Source organism: Mesoplodon bidens (genome assembly GCF_964165515.1).
Source record: "Mesoplodon bidens genome assembly, chromosome: 2".
Classification (NCBI taxonomy): Eukaryota; Metazoa; Chordata; class Mammalia; order Artiodactyla; family Ziphiidae; genus Mesoplodon; species Mesoplodon bidens.
The window spans coordinates 182736867-182748488 of record NC_138177.1 but is presented as its reverse complement, the minus strand read 5'-3'; the positions used below and the strand labels follow the sequence as shown (position 1 = coordinate 182748488).

General features: G+C 61.1%; 1 protein-coding gene across 1 annotated transcript; it reads left to right on the top strand.

Moving 5' to 3' along the window:
- Positions 1-7254: 7254 nt before the first annotated feature.
- Positions 7255-8263, top strand: HES3 (hes family bHLH transcription factor 3; the record flags this gene model as incomplete). Its single annotated transcript, XM_081224191.1, has 3 exons — positions 7255-7350; positions 7447-7528; positions 7890-8263. Exons 1-3 carry the CDS (start codon positions 7270-7272, stop codon positions 8261-8263), a joined length of 537 nt encoding a protein of 178 aa, XP_081080317.1. The 5' UTR covers positions 7255-7269.
- Between the last annotated feature and the right edge of the window lie 3359 nt (positions 8264-11622).

The following is an 11622-nucleotide window of genomic DNA, read 5'->3' as shown; positions in this document are numbered from 1 at the left end:
CCCCGCCCCGCCCCGCCGTCCCCCCGGGACCCCCTGACCCAAGCAGAGCTGCGGCTGGCGGGCGGGGCCGCGGGGAGTCTGGGTCCTGGGCCGAGAACTTGCCGGCGGCGTCTGCCAGGAGTCGGCCCCAAACTCCAGAATGTCCCCGTCCAGAGAAATCACGTGAAACCTAAAGCACCCAGCCCCCGCCCCCGCCGCTGACGGGCCCTGCGCGGTCCCCGGCGAAACTGACAGTGCTGGCCATAAGGGCGCGAGCCGGCGATCCGCCTCCACCCCACCGCGCCCCGGGGGGTCCGCGCGCAGAGACCACCCGCCCTTGGCAGGGTCTCCGAGCGCCCGCTGGGCGCCCAGGCTGCGGGGACACTACCCTTGGGGCATGCACGCAGCGGGGTGACCGCCTACTTCAGTTCGTGTCGAGGGAGAATGTTAGCCGACGGTGGAAATCCTCAAGACATGACGTTTTTTATAAGGCAGCATGCAAAACTTTACAGTGTGTACCTGACTTCACTTGCGAAAAAGAAAAGCATATGTGTGAGCCTGGGAAAATGTTTGGAATAGAAGGCAAAATTACTTCACAACGGTAATCTTCAGGTGGTAGGGACTCTGGGAGACTTTTACTGTCTTTTTTATATGTTTTTGTATTTTCCATATGGCCCACAATCAATCTATATTACTTAGGAATTTTTCCTTACTTTACCGGCGCGGCATTTTGGAACTTCCCGGACCGGGGATCCAACCCGTGCCCCCTGCAGTGGAAGGGCTTAGTCTTAACCACTGGAGCACTGGGGAAGTCCTGTTCCTTAATTTTTTAAAAGGTGAATGCCTCCACTTCCGGGCGCTCACAAAGGCCTGATGGAGGAAAAAGGCAAGTAAGCAAATGACTAGAATAAACTATGGTGGGATGGGAGTGGGTCAGGAGCCAAGTAGGGATAGAGAGGGAATGGGAGGGACCCCAGGGAGAGGCCAATGGGTGGGGGCGTTAGGAGTCTGCCCGGAAGAGTCGGTACTGGCAGCCCGCCTGAGGCTGGAAATGAGAGCAAGGACATCTACAGGAGGGAGGAGACCGAGTTTTGCAGACACAGAGGCAGGAGGAAGCAAGCCTAAAGCGGGATAGGGGACAGGCCCTGGGGGAGGCTGGAACCCAGAGTAGTGGTTCAGAGACCCATAAGGGCAGGTGGGCTGTGAGCTGCAGTCAGCCCAGTCTGCCTCTGAGTCCCTGGCCACTCTACCTTCCTGTGTCCTTGCAGGACCAGGCAGGAGGCCTGGTGTCTGGAAAGCTGGGTTCAGGGAAGGGTAGAGAGCCTGCCTCAGCAGCTTTGTGAGCTCGGGCAGAGCAACTCTGTGAGCCTCAACTTCCTATAAAATAGGGATCCTGAGTTCACGGGTCTCATACCAATGTTCTGTAAACCCAGTATCATGTTTAAAATGTGCTCAGAAGACATTTGCTAAACTCGGTAGATGGGAACTGAAAGGAGATTTAATGTTTTAAAATCCAGCGTCACCCAGTTGCAGCGCCATGTGGGAAGGAAGCCTGGACTGTTACTGGGGGCTGAGAGCCAGGGTCCTGCCACTGTCCCGTTTCTACTGTCTCCCCCCCTCAGGACCTCTCCTGCATCTCCAGGACACCTCAGGGCCACTAGAGGGTGCTCACTGCGTCTTCACTCCTGGGAGTGAGGCTGGTCCTGCGGCAGAGGGCTGCTCCCAGGAAGCTCCTTTTCTGGCCATTGGTATCTGCTCTCCACGCTGACTTATGGCAGGAGCAGTCCCTGTTCTGGGGGACACAGAGTAACATGTAATGCAGATTGGAAGGCTTGAGCAACTCTCTCTTCTCTACCCATCAGTTCCTCTTAGACCATACATCTCCATCAGTCCCAACTTGGGGAAGGGAGAAAGAAGTGGGGGGGCAGTCCCCTTCCAGGTAGGGCCAGACCAGCGGGAAGGGGAATTTTTAGAAGTCACTAGAGTTGCTGAATCTGTCAGGGCCCGGGGGTTCACCGAGGAGTGATGGAAGAGAAAGGCAAGTAAGCGAATGTAGGTACCCACTGGCATAGACCCAGAGCAACAAAGTCACACAGAGAGATACACAGGCACACAGGAAAACAGTAATTCACAGAGATATAGACAGAAAGAAACACAGAGACCTGCTTTCCCACCAGAGAGGAAAGCAATCTGATCAAACATGTCCACTCTGCACCCAGCTCTCCCGTGTCACTCCAGTTTGTCATCCCCTAGGCTAGAGGAACAGCACACCTACAGTAATATAAGAAAATAAAGAGAAACCAGTCAGCCTGGGGATGCCTTGCTTTCCATTTTTTCCCCTCTAAATAAGCATTTGAATGTGTTTTGTTCTAGGAGCTGTGAGGCAAGCACAAAGGGAACCCTTTCTCATGCAGGAAGTTCCCTCTCTAGGGCCTCCCCTCCCCACCCCCCAATCCAGCCATCCACCCACCAGCTGAGGTGGCTTTCCATCCAGGGCCCAAGTGGGGATCCCTCTTGTTTTAAAAAGCCGTCAGAACCATGTTGACTTTTCCAAGTTAAGCTGCAGGCTGAGGTGAAATTAGGCTCCCTTTTCTCAAACAGGGTTGCTTTACGGGAGAAAGAGGAAATGTAGGAAGGGGGAATGCCGCAGAGCAAGCAGGAGAAGGGGCAAGGATGGGTGTTAACCAAGCACCTCCACCCGCACCGGCTTCCCAGGATGCAAGGCTGGCTCCTGTCCGAGCCTGACACCAAGTAGGAAACAGCTCTGGAACTCTGCCTCTCCCTCCTCCCTGAGGGTGGGTGACCTCCTGGGACTCCTTGTCACTCACAGGCCTCTGCCCCATCCACTTCCCACGTGGAGGCCAGGAGGGGCCTGTCCAGTGTGGCTGCAGCTCGCTCGGATCCTCCAAAAGCTGTTTTTTCTTCCCCTCCTCTGGCCATTCCCCACTCCAGGCATGAAAGCACCCCCCCCCCGTCTGGTAAATGACTCCCGTAATTTATGAGCACATCAGCCCAACGTGCATAAGTCATATGTGCACAAAGGGGCCGGGTAAATATTTAAAGATTACAGCCAGCTGGGGAGAAGCACAAAAGGCTGGGACAATGAGGGTCTCCCAGAATTCACTCTCTCTGAGCTGGGCCAGCCCGGTTCAGTGTTGATGCACTCACCGGAGTCCCAGCCTTTGTCCCCTGGAGGGCCCTTGGCTGCCGGGCTATTCGGAGTCCTAACCCGGCCAAAGAGAGTTAAACAATCGCAGCCTCTCCAACCCCGTCTGGAGACAATCGGCTGAGTCATTTCTGAGCTTTTGCTGTGTCCCAATAGTTAATTACATGGAGCAAATCACTTCATTCCATTTAGAAGTGCATCCTGGAGGGGGACGCACATTTCTCCCTCCAGTCACTGCACAGGCAGTGGCCTCCGCAGCACCTAACAGCTCGGGTAGCTTTAAATGCCTGAGGGCTGCAGGAAGGCAGGGGTTCCCATCCAGGGCCTGCATCGTTCTGTAATGTTCTTTCTTTTGCCAAAGTCAAGAAAACCAAATGGAGGAAGAGAGGGTAAAGGCACAGGTCACTTTGGGCCTCAAATCCCCCAACCTGAGGAAGCCATGGGCTTTGAGTAGCCCTGGAAGCCCCCAGAGCTCTCCTGAGTTATAGAAAGAATTTTTCCTGAATGAGCAGAGAGAGGGCAGCCTGTGTCCCCCCAGCGCTCTGCCTGGACTTGTGCTCCTTTCCAAGCCCCCTGGGAACCCCAGGGGCTAAAGATGGAAAGGGAGTCGGTGGCCTACATCCCGGCTTGCATAAGCCGGGTTTCTAAGTTGGTCCATGCCCTTGCCGGCAGCCCGAGAGCGCTTGGTCCTGCTTGCTCTCAGAGAGGACGAGGTCAACCCGCAGCCGCTCCCCCTACGTCGGAAAACGCCTCTCCCGCCTCTGCACGCGCCCTCGGAGCCCAGCCTGCCTAGGGTGTGTAGGGTGCCCAGACGCAAAACTTGCGAACAGACCTGGGTGTCCCTAGCCTAGGTCTCCGAGTAGGATCTCGGTGGAGACGCCGGTCTTTTCCAATGACCTTGCCAAATGCAAAAATCTGCCTTTAACTTAGTGGGGGTATCGGCTGCCCAGAAGACTGAGCCGAATTGGGGGTAAAGGGTGGCGAGGGTGGCGAGGAAACTGTCTCTGAAGGTGGGTAAAAGGTAAGATGGAATTTGCACAGAGATCCCTTTCAGCCTTGAGTCCCGCGCGACCCTCGGCCAGCTGGAGGCGACGAACGCGCCAAGGTGGCTGTTTGTGGTGAGGGAGCCGAGCGAGGACCCGGGCAAGCCCGGAAAGTGGGGGAGGGGATCGGCCTAGGTGGGGAGACGCCAGCTGAGGACCTGCCAGAGGGGGAGGGGGCGCAGCGGGCAGTGCCGGGGTGGGGGTCGGGGGCAGCGGAGGCGGAGGCCCATTAAGCCGGCAGGGGCGGGGCTTGACAGCCCGAATTCCTCGCGGGCCGCCCGGGTCGGCCTCGCCTGACGCAGCCAAAGCAGAACATTGCGAATTAGCGCATTTTGCGGTCAATTTTCCACTGCTTAAGAAACACTAAGCCACCCACGTGAGCGGCCCCACCCAGAGCGGCCGGGATCTCGGGGCACGGGCTCTAGAGGGGTGGTGGCCCTAGGAGCTGCGGGGGCAAGGGTGCAGGCGGGGGCGTCTCGCGGGCCCCTTTATTGCGGCCCGAACTCTGGAGAGAGGGCGGGCCCGGCTCCCTGCTGTGGGCCGCGAGATCTGCGCCGAGGGCCATTGGTTTGCTAATAACTCCGGAGGTGAAAGGCGCGGGCGGCGGTTTATGGGGAGGGGTCATAATTAGAGGACAAATTGCCCGGCTGCCCGCGCGGCTCGAGAGCGGGGCGGGGATGAGGGGGACCACCCGAGCGAGGCGCGCGCCCAGCCTCCCTGCAGATGTGCAGCAGCTGGACGCCCGCGCGCCGCAGGGCGCCCGGGGTTTGGCCCCGAGGTGTCGGGCGGGGGCGCGGCTTTGTGGGCCGGCACAATGCCCTTAACACTCGGCTGCCCCTTTTGTGCCCGGCCTCGCCGCCCGCCCGCCCCGCGGCGCCTTTGTACCGCGCCGCCACCGCCCCAAGCTGGAGCGAACCCGCGGAAGCCGCTCGGGGCTGGCCGGCCCCTGCGCTTCAAAGCCGCCCGGCGCGTGCCAGCGCCCGCAGTCCCGCCGCGGCCCCGCCACCCGCCCTGGGCCGGGCCCGGCCCGGATCTGGCCGGCGGGCCCAGTGGCCGGGGCAAAAGAACACTTGGGAGCCGCTGTAGCCGACGCTTCTGCCTGAAAGGAGGGCGGGGAGCGATTCTCCACGCTGCTTGGCGCCTGGGAACGCCACTGCCGGGCAGGGGGCCCATCAATACGCCGAGCGGGGGTGGATGGGTAAGAAGATGGAGCTGGGGCCCACCAAGGACCCAGCAATTTCCCCTCCCCCTCCCACTGGGACCCCGCAAAGGCCAGTTTGTTCAGTCTTCGGCAGCAGGGCTCCACTGCCGAACTTTTGGGTCCTTGCGACTTCCACAGCGCCCCCACAAGCAGCGCTAGGGGCCGCATGTTCGCTGAGGCCAAGGGAACTCAGTAAAGGGAGCTGTGTAGGTTTGAACCCAGGGACTCCCGCAGACGTCAGTTTTCCCGTCCCTCACAGCTCCTGGAGCCCAGCCTCCTGAAGCCCAAGCAGGGAGTGCACCGGAGTCCTGCTACAGGGCCTGGCGGGTCCGGGGGCAGGTGTCTCCTCCTCTGAGCTCCTTGGGTCTTCAGCCACAGCCTGAATAATGAAAAGGGGTTGACATCCTGGACCTCCAGACGTGCAGAACGGTGCTCTCCCCAGATGCTCAGGGGTCTTCACCACCACCTCCCATTTGTTGGGACCCAGAGAAGGCCAATGGGCAGGGGTGGGGGGAATAAACTCCTAGGCCTTCCCTGTGAGGGAAAGGTCCTCAGAGCCTGAGTCTTCCAGCCTGCAAACTCAGGACTGGGGGTGGGGGAGGCCTTTCTGACTGCCCTGGCCTGAGGCTGCCTGCAGCTTGCCCCCCAGTTTGAAGAGTGTGGGTTGGGTCCTAACAGGGCCAGAGGGCCCCTGAGCCCAGACTGAACCCCAACGCAGGACCGCTCCCAGTCCCGAGGCCCCAAGGAGGAGGAGGCTGGCTGTGGCCCCGCGGGCGGGCTGCATGCTTTAATGGGACACATGTTGCTGCTTGGCCCCCGCGGGCCTGGTCTGCACCTGGCTTTGAGTGGCCACAGGCAGAAAATTGCTGCATTGTCCCGACATTAGGGCGAATAATGTGGCATTGCCAGCGCGGCCCGAGCGTGAAGCCGGCAGAAAGGCCTCGCTGGCGGGTGGGTGCTCCCTGCCTCCGCATCTTCATCAGGCCCGAGGAGGCCCGGTGCTCAGTCATAGTCATTAGTGGGTCTTGCAGCCAGCTGGGCCCGTGGACCTCCCCCAGTGGGTTTGGTGGTGAGGCCCAGAACTTAGGGAGACTGGGACGGGAGGGGATGGGCTTGGGAAGGAATTCCAGACTCAGGCAGTGGTGAGGATGAGAGGGATAAAGGAGATACTGAGAGGACCTCCCTGGTGGCGCAGTGGTTAAGAATCCGCCCGCCAGTGCAGGGGATACGGGTTTGGTCCCTGGTCCGGGAAGATCCCACATGCCGTGGAGCAACTAGGCCTGCGAGCCACAACTACTGAGCCTGTGTGCCGCAACTACTGAAGCCCGCGTGCCTAGAGCCCCTGCTCCCCAACAAGAGAAGCCACCGCAATGAGAAGCCCGCGCGCCACAACGAAGAGTAGCCCCCGCTCGCCACAACTAGAGAAAGCCCGTGCGCAGCAACGAAGACCCAACGCAGACCAGAAAAAACAAAACAAAAAAAAAGGGAAGACTGAGAAAGGCTAAAGGTGGTCCCTCAGGAGGGAGGAGGGGTCCTGGAGGTGAGGCCTGGACTAAGGGAAGAGAAGAGGTGGAGGGAGGTGGCGAACTTCCCAGTGTGTCCCTCTCTCATCCCCTCCCCCTGGGGGTTCCACAAGTCCAGGAGCGCCTCATTGACATGTAAACGAGGGGCCCCTATAAAGGCGGTGCCGCCTCCAGTGGTCTCCGCTACGACAACATGGGCACTGAGTCCGAGACCCAGGGCAGCTCTGGCGGCCCCGCCGGCAACTTCCGCAAGGTCTGAGGTCCTGAGGGCTGCGGGGGTGAGGGGTGAGGCAGAGGGCGAGAGGGCCAAGGCCCTGCCCTCTAACTGCTGCTCACCCCCAGATCTCCAAGCCGCTGATGGAGAAGAAGCGACGGGCCCGCATTAATGTGTCGCTGGAGCAGCTCAGATCGTTGCTAGAGAAACACTACTCGCACCAGGTGAGAAAGGGGCCTCGGTGGAGGTAAGGGATGATACCAGCCTCATCCGCTCCAGCCCAGGCTGCGGTGCTAAGAGCCCTTTCCACGGATCCCCAGATCCGGAAACGCAAGTTGGAGAAGGCAGACATACTGGAGCTGAGCGTCAAATACATGAAAAGCCTTCAGAACTCGGTGCAAGGTAGCGGGATGGCTTGGGGGGTCGGGCGAAGAGGCGGGGGAACTTGTGGGGTCAGAGCCATGGATTCTACAAGGCCAGATAAAAGAGGGATGGACTGAGAAGAACTGCTCAGGGCAGTGGGCAGCTGAGTGAGGAGGGGGCCCCATATTGCTGTGAGTGGGCAGGCAACAAAAGCCCAGCTGGCTGTGGAGTTGTAATCCGGGTGGGCGAAGGTCTGGACCCGGGAAGGGGGGAGCGGGTTCGGGCTGACTCCCCTCCCTCCGCACTTCTCCCCTCCCTTGCTCTCTCCTCTCTCCATCTCTCCTTTCCTCCTCCTCTCCCCTCCTTTCCGCATTTCTCTCATCCGCTCACCTCCCCCCAGGGCTCTGGCCGGTCCCCAGCGGAGCCGAGTACCCGTCGGGCTTCCGCGGCTGTCTGCCGGGCGTTAGCCAACTTCTGCGGCGCGGAGAGGAGGGCGGCGACGGCCTGCGCTGCCCCCTGGCGCACGAGCGCGCGGGTGGCAGCACCATGGACAGCGCCAGTCCCGGCCCCGAGGCGCCCGAGCGGCGCGGCCCCGGAGCCCCCCCAGTTTGGGCCCCTGCTCCGGCCGCCGGCGGCTCGCGGTCCCCGCCACCCCGGGTCCTCTTCTCTGGAGGTCTCCCCGGTCAGTCTACCAGCATCCCCGCGCCGCAGTCGGCGTCTCGCCGCTTCGCCGAGAGCCCGGGGCCGGGGCTGCGCTTGTGGCGGCCCTGGTGAGGATCAGGTGCTTCCTCGGACTCACGGAGGCCCTCGTCTGGCCTGGGGACGCAGAGACTGTTTTGGACGGCCGGGACTCCGGTCATCGCTTCTGGTCCCGGGACGGGGTGGCCGGGAGGGTGCCGCGTCTTTTCGAACTAGGGGAAATACACGAAGCTACGATTGGACCGGGTTCTGCGCGTCTAGGCATAACCCACTCCCCACCCCAGCCCTACCCACTTAGGCCAGACCCGCTTTCTCCTCCTCCCACCTTCCAGTGGGGCTGGGAGTGGGTGTCCCGGACTGCGGCCCTTTCCCAGGGCCCCTGGCGGGCAGCTCGTCCCCGCCCCGCGGCCGCGCCGCGGTGGGAAGGTCGCCGTCGGCAGCGGCACAGAGCGGACCCCTCGCAGCGAGGAAAATCGCTGTCCCGCCCCTGCCCATTCAGCCGGCCAGGGACGCCCGGTTCCCACCGGCACAAAGCGCGCCAGGTCCCGCCCCCCCCCGGCAAGGGGCCCCCATCCCATCCCCATCCTGGACCCACTCGGCTTCCGGGGATCCCCACCCCCTCCGCACGCGGCGCGGCCCACCCGCTGGCGCGCGCTCCTAAGTCTGCCCTCTCGGAAGCCCCCTCCTTAGCGACCCTGCCCCGCACCCGCTCAGCGCTGTGGCCCCGCCCGGTAAGATGCTCCACCTACCGCCCCGGCCACCCGACGCTTGGCTCCGCGCGGCTTCTGGTAGGGACCCCGCGCACTCTCGCACCAACTTGGGGCCTGCTAGGGCACACCCCGGCTCCTCTCAAGGGAGAGTTCACTTCTCCCCACTTGGAAAAGACCCCGGCCCCCCAGAATCCCCGACTCCGGACCTCTGGGGCCTCCAGGGAGCCCACCACCCTTGACAACCCTGGGAGTGCTGTGCGACGGTTTACTCGTCCGAAAATGAGGTCATTGCTGTGCCCGGACTCGAACCTGGGGCTCCCGTCCCGCGAGGGGAAGCCCGGGGGTGGAGGACAGGGATCCTGCCCTGAGCCCAGGAAGAGATCCTAGCACCTCCTCCCACCAGCTTGAAATTCAAAATAAGGACAGTGCGAACTTCTGAAATGGGTATAAAGAGGCCACGAAGGTTCTAATTTCTCCCATGATGCCTACTTACGTGAATCTTTTTGAACTACCAACATCAACTTTGTATAAAACGTTTCTCATTTTGGGCTGTCCCTGCCTTGCCGTGTGCTAAACCCGTCCTGGTCAGACCGCGGGGAGAGGGCGACCCGGCTCCCCTACCGCACCCAGCGGGCTCTCCGGTGCTGGGGCGGGGGTCCTGCAGTGGTGGTCCCGGGGCGGCCTCGGGTCTCAACTTCCCAACACTAATCCTTCTGCAGGGCACCAGGCTCCTGCAGGCCACCAGGTGGCGATCTTACATCGCGGACCCAGGGCACGTCCTCCAAATTCCAACCGAGGCTGGTGGGCGGGTCCTCCGCTAGGCACGGCTCCAACTGCTCTGCCTGTCTCGCCCTCCAGAATCAGCCTCACTGGGGTTAGCGGTCCCTGAAGCCAAACCCGGGCAGGGGCTGCCATCTGCACTCAGAGGTCATCTCCACCCTTTATTAGGGCTTTTGGAGCCCACCAGGCCACTCCATCCTGATGCTGTTCCAGGTCTGACTCACTCGCTGGGTGGGGCCGCTGGATTTGCCTAGAGGAAGGGGCAAGTCCAACCCAAAGGAAGGGTGCACTAGCGGAGGAATTCAGGACCCAGAGGGAGAGACGTTTAGGGGCAGCTGGCCAGCGGTGCTGTTAGGTTCTAAGTGTTTCCATGAAACCGGCCTCGGATTGCCTGGTGCAAATCATAGGAAGTTTTTATTAGATTCTGTACAGAAGATAAATGCTCAGTTGTCAAAAAAACTACAAACGGATCCCTGGCTCTGGGCTGGGTGGTGGTATGAAGACAGAGCTCCCTCCACAGTGAACCCAGGGTCAAGCTGCTCATCAGAGCAGCACACGGGCCTGGAGGCTAGACAAAGTGAGAGAGGGAGCCCCACGCTCCGGGGGCCTCTGCTGGGGGTCCTCCCTCCTCTTTAATAATTTTGTAAAAACCAGGACTGGAGGGACCTCAGGGGACCACGCCTCCCTGCAAGTACGCCGTTGAATATGAAATACACAGATTGGACATAAAAACCCAAGGTGACAAATCGGCCGGCGTGGGGTGGGGAAGAGTGGCTAACTGGCTACCTCTGCCCCCATATCACATGTTGGTCCTTGAAGGCACAGCAGCGTCGGCGAGCCTCCCACGGCTGAGGCTGGACCGGAGCCCCCTGCCTTCCTCACCTGTGGCCAGCTCCTCCCCCCCAAGTTACCCCACAGCCAGAGACTGAAGGGGCCTCTGAAGGTGAGACAGCTGCGAAGTCCCCCCTGTTCTCCCGGCTCCCAGAGGCCTCTCTGGAGCTGGGGCCCTGTCTGGAGGGTGAGGAGACAGGCTTGGCCACCTGAGGGGCAGAGGCAGTGCTGCAATTCCAGGCTGCAGAGCAGGAGGGAAGAGGGGTAGGCCAGCTCCTTGCGGGCCCTGGAACCCCCTCCAGATCTTCACATGTAGGGGCCACTGCATGGAGGCAGGGGATGGAATGAGACAGCCTTTGCATTCACCCCGGCCCCTCCAGCTCAAAGTCCACAGCTATGCCTGGGCTTCTCCTTAGCCTGAGTCGAGGGTCTTCCTCCATGCAAGACCCAGCAGGCCCTCCCCAGGGCCCAGGGCCAAGCCCAGGCCTGCAAGAGGTCTGCCCAGCATGGAGAGCAAAAGAAGACCCCTGCCCCAGGGTGGAGGAAGACTCTTATTACCAGGGACCAGGCCTTGAACCCAGAAGCTGCGAGGCCTCTAAGCCAAGATCCCTTCCTGGCCAGACCTGCACGGGTGGGGGATGGGCACCAGGATAAGGAAGCCTGCTCCCCCTTTGCTTCAGTTTTCTCCACCACGTACCCACGGCCTTCATGGTGGGAGTCACAGAGGTGGCTGACATGTGCATAGGCAATGGAGGCACAGTGATGAGGGTGGGATGCTAACAGCGGCCAAGGCGGGTGTGTGCCAACGGTGATGGTGCCAAAGTGGTGTGCTTTTAGCTCGGCTGAGGAGAGTTCTCAAGGGGGCCAGGGGCACTGAGTGTGGGAGGCCTCAGGCTTGGGGGCCACGCCAGGCCCCTGAAAACTGAGCCCCACAAGGGCCCATGGAGGGTCCTCCACTACTCTTACTCTCTGTCCCCTCAGTGGCGGCCAGGGGCACACAGACCAGACTTGTCCAGACAGTCCTGAGACCTAACATGGTCACCTGCTCGTCACATGCGGAAACCAAGGCAGAACAAGTCAGCAGGGAGCCCTGCTCAGAGAACTTGGCTTGGG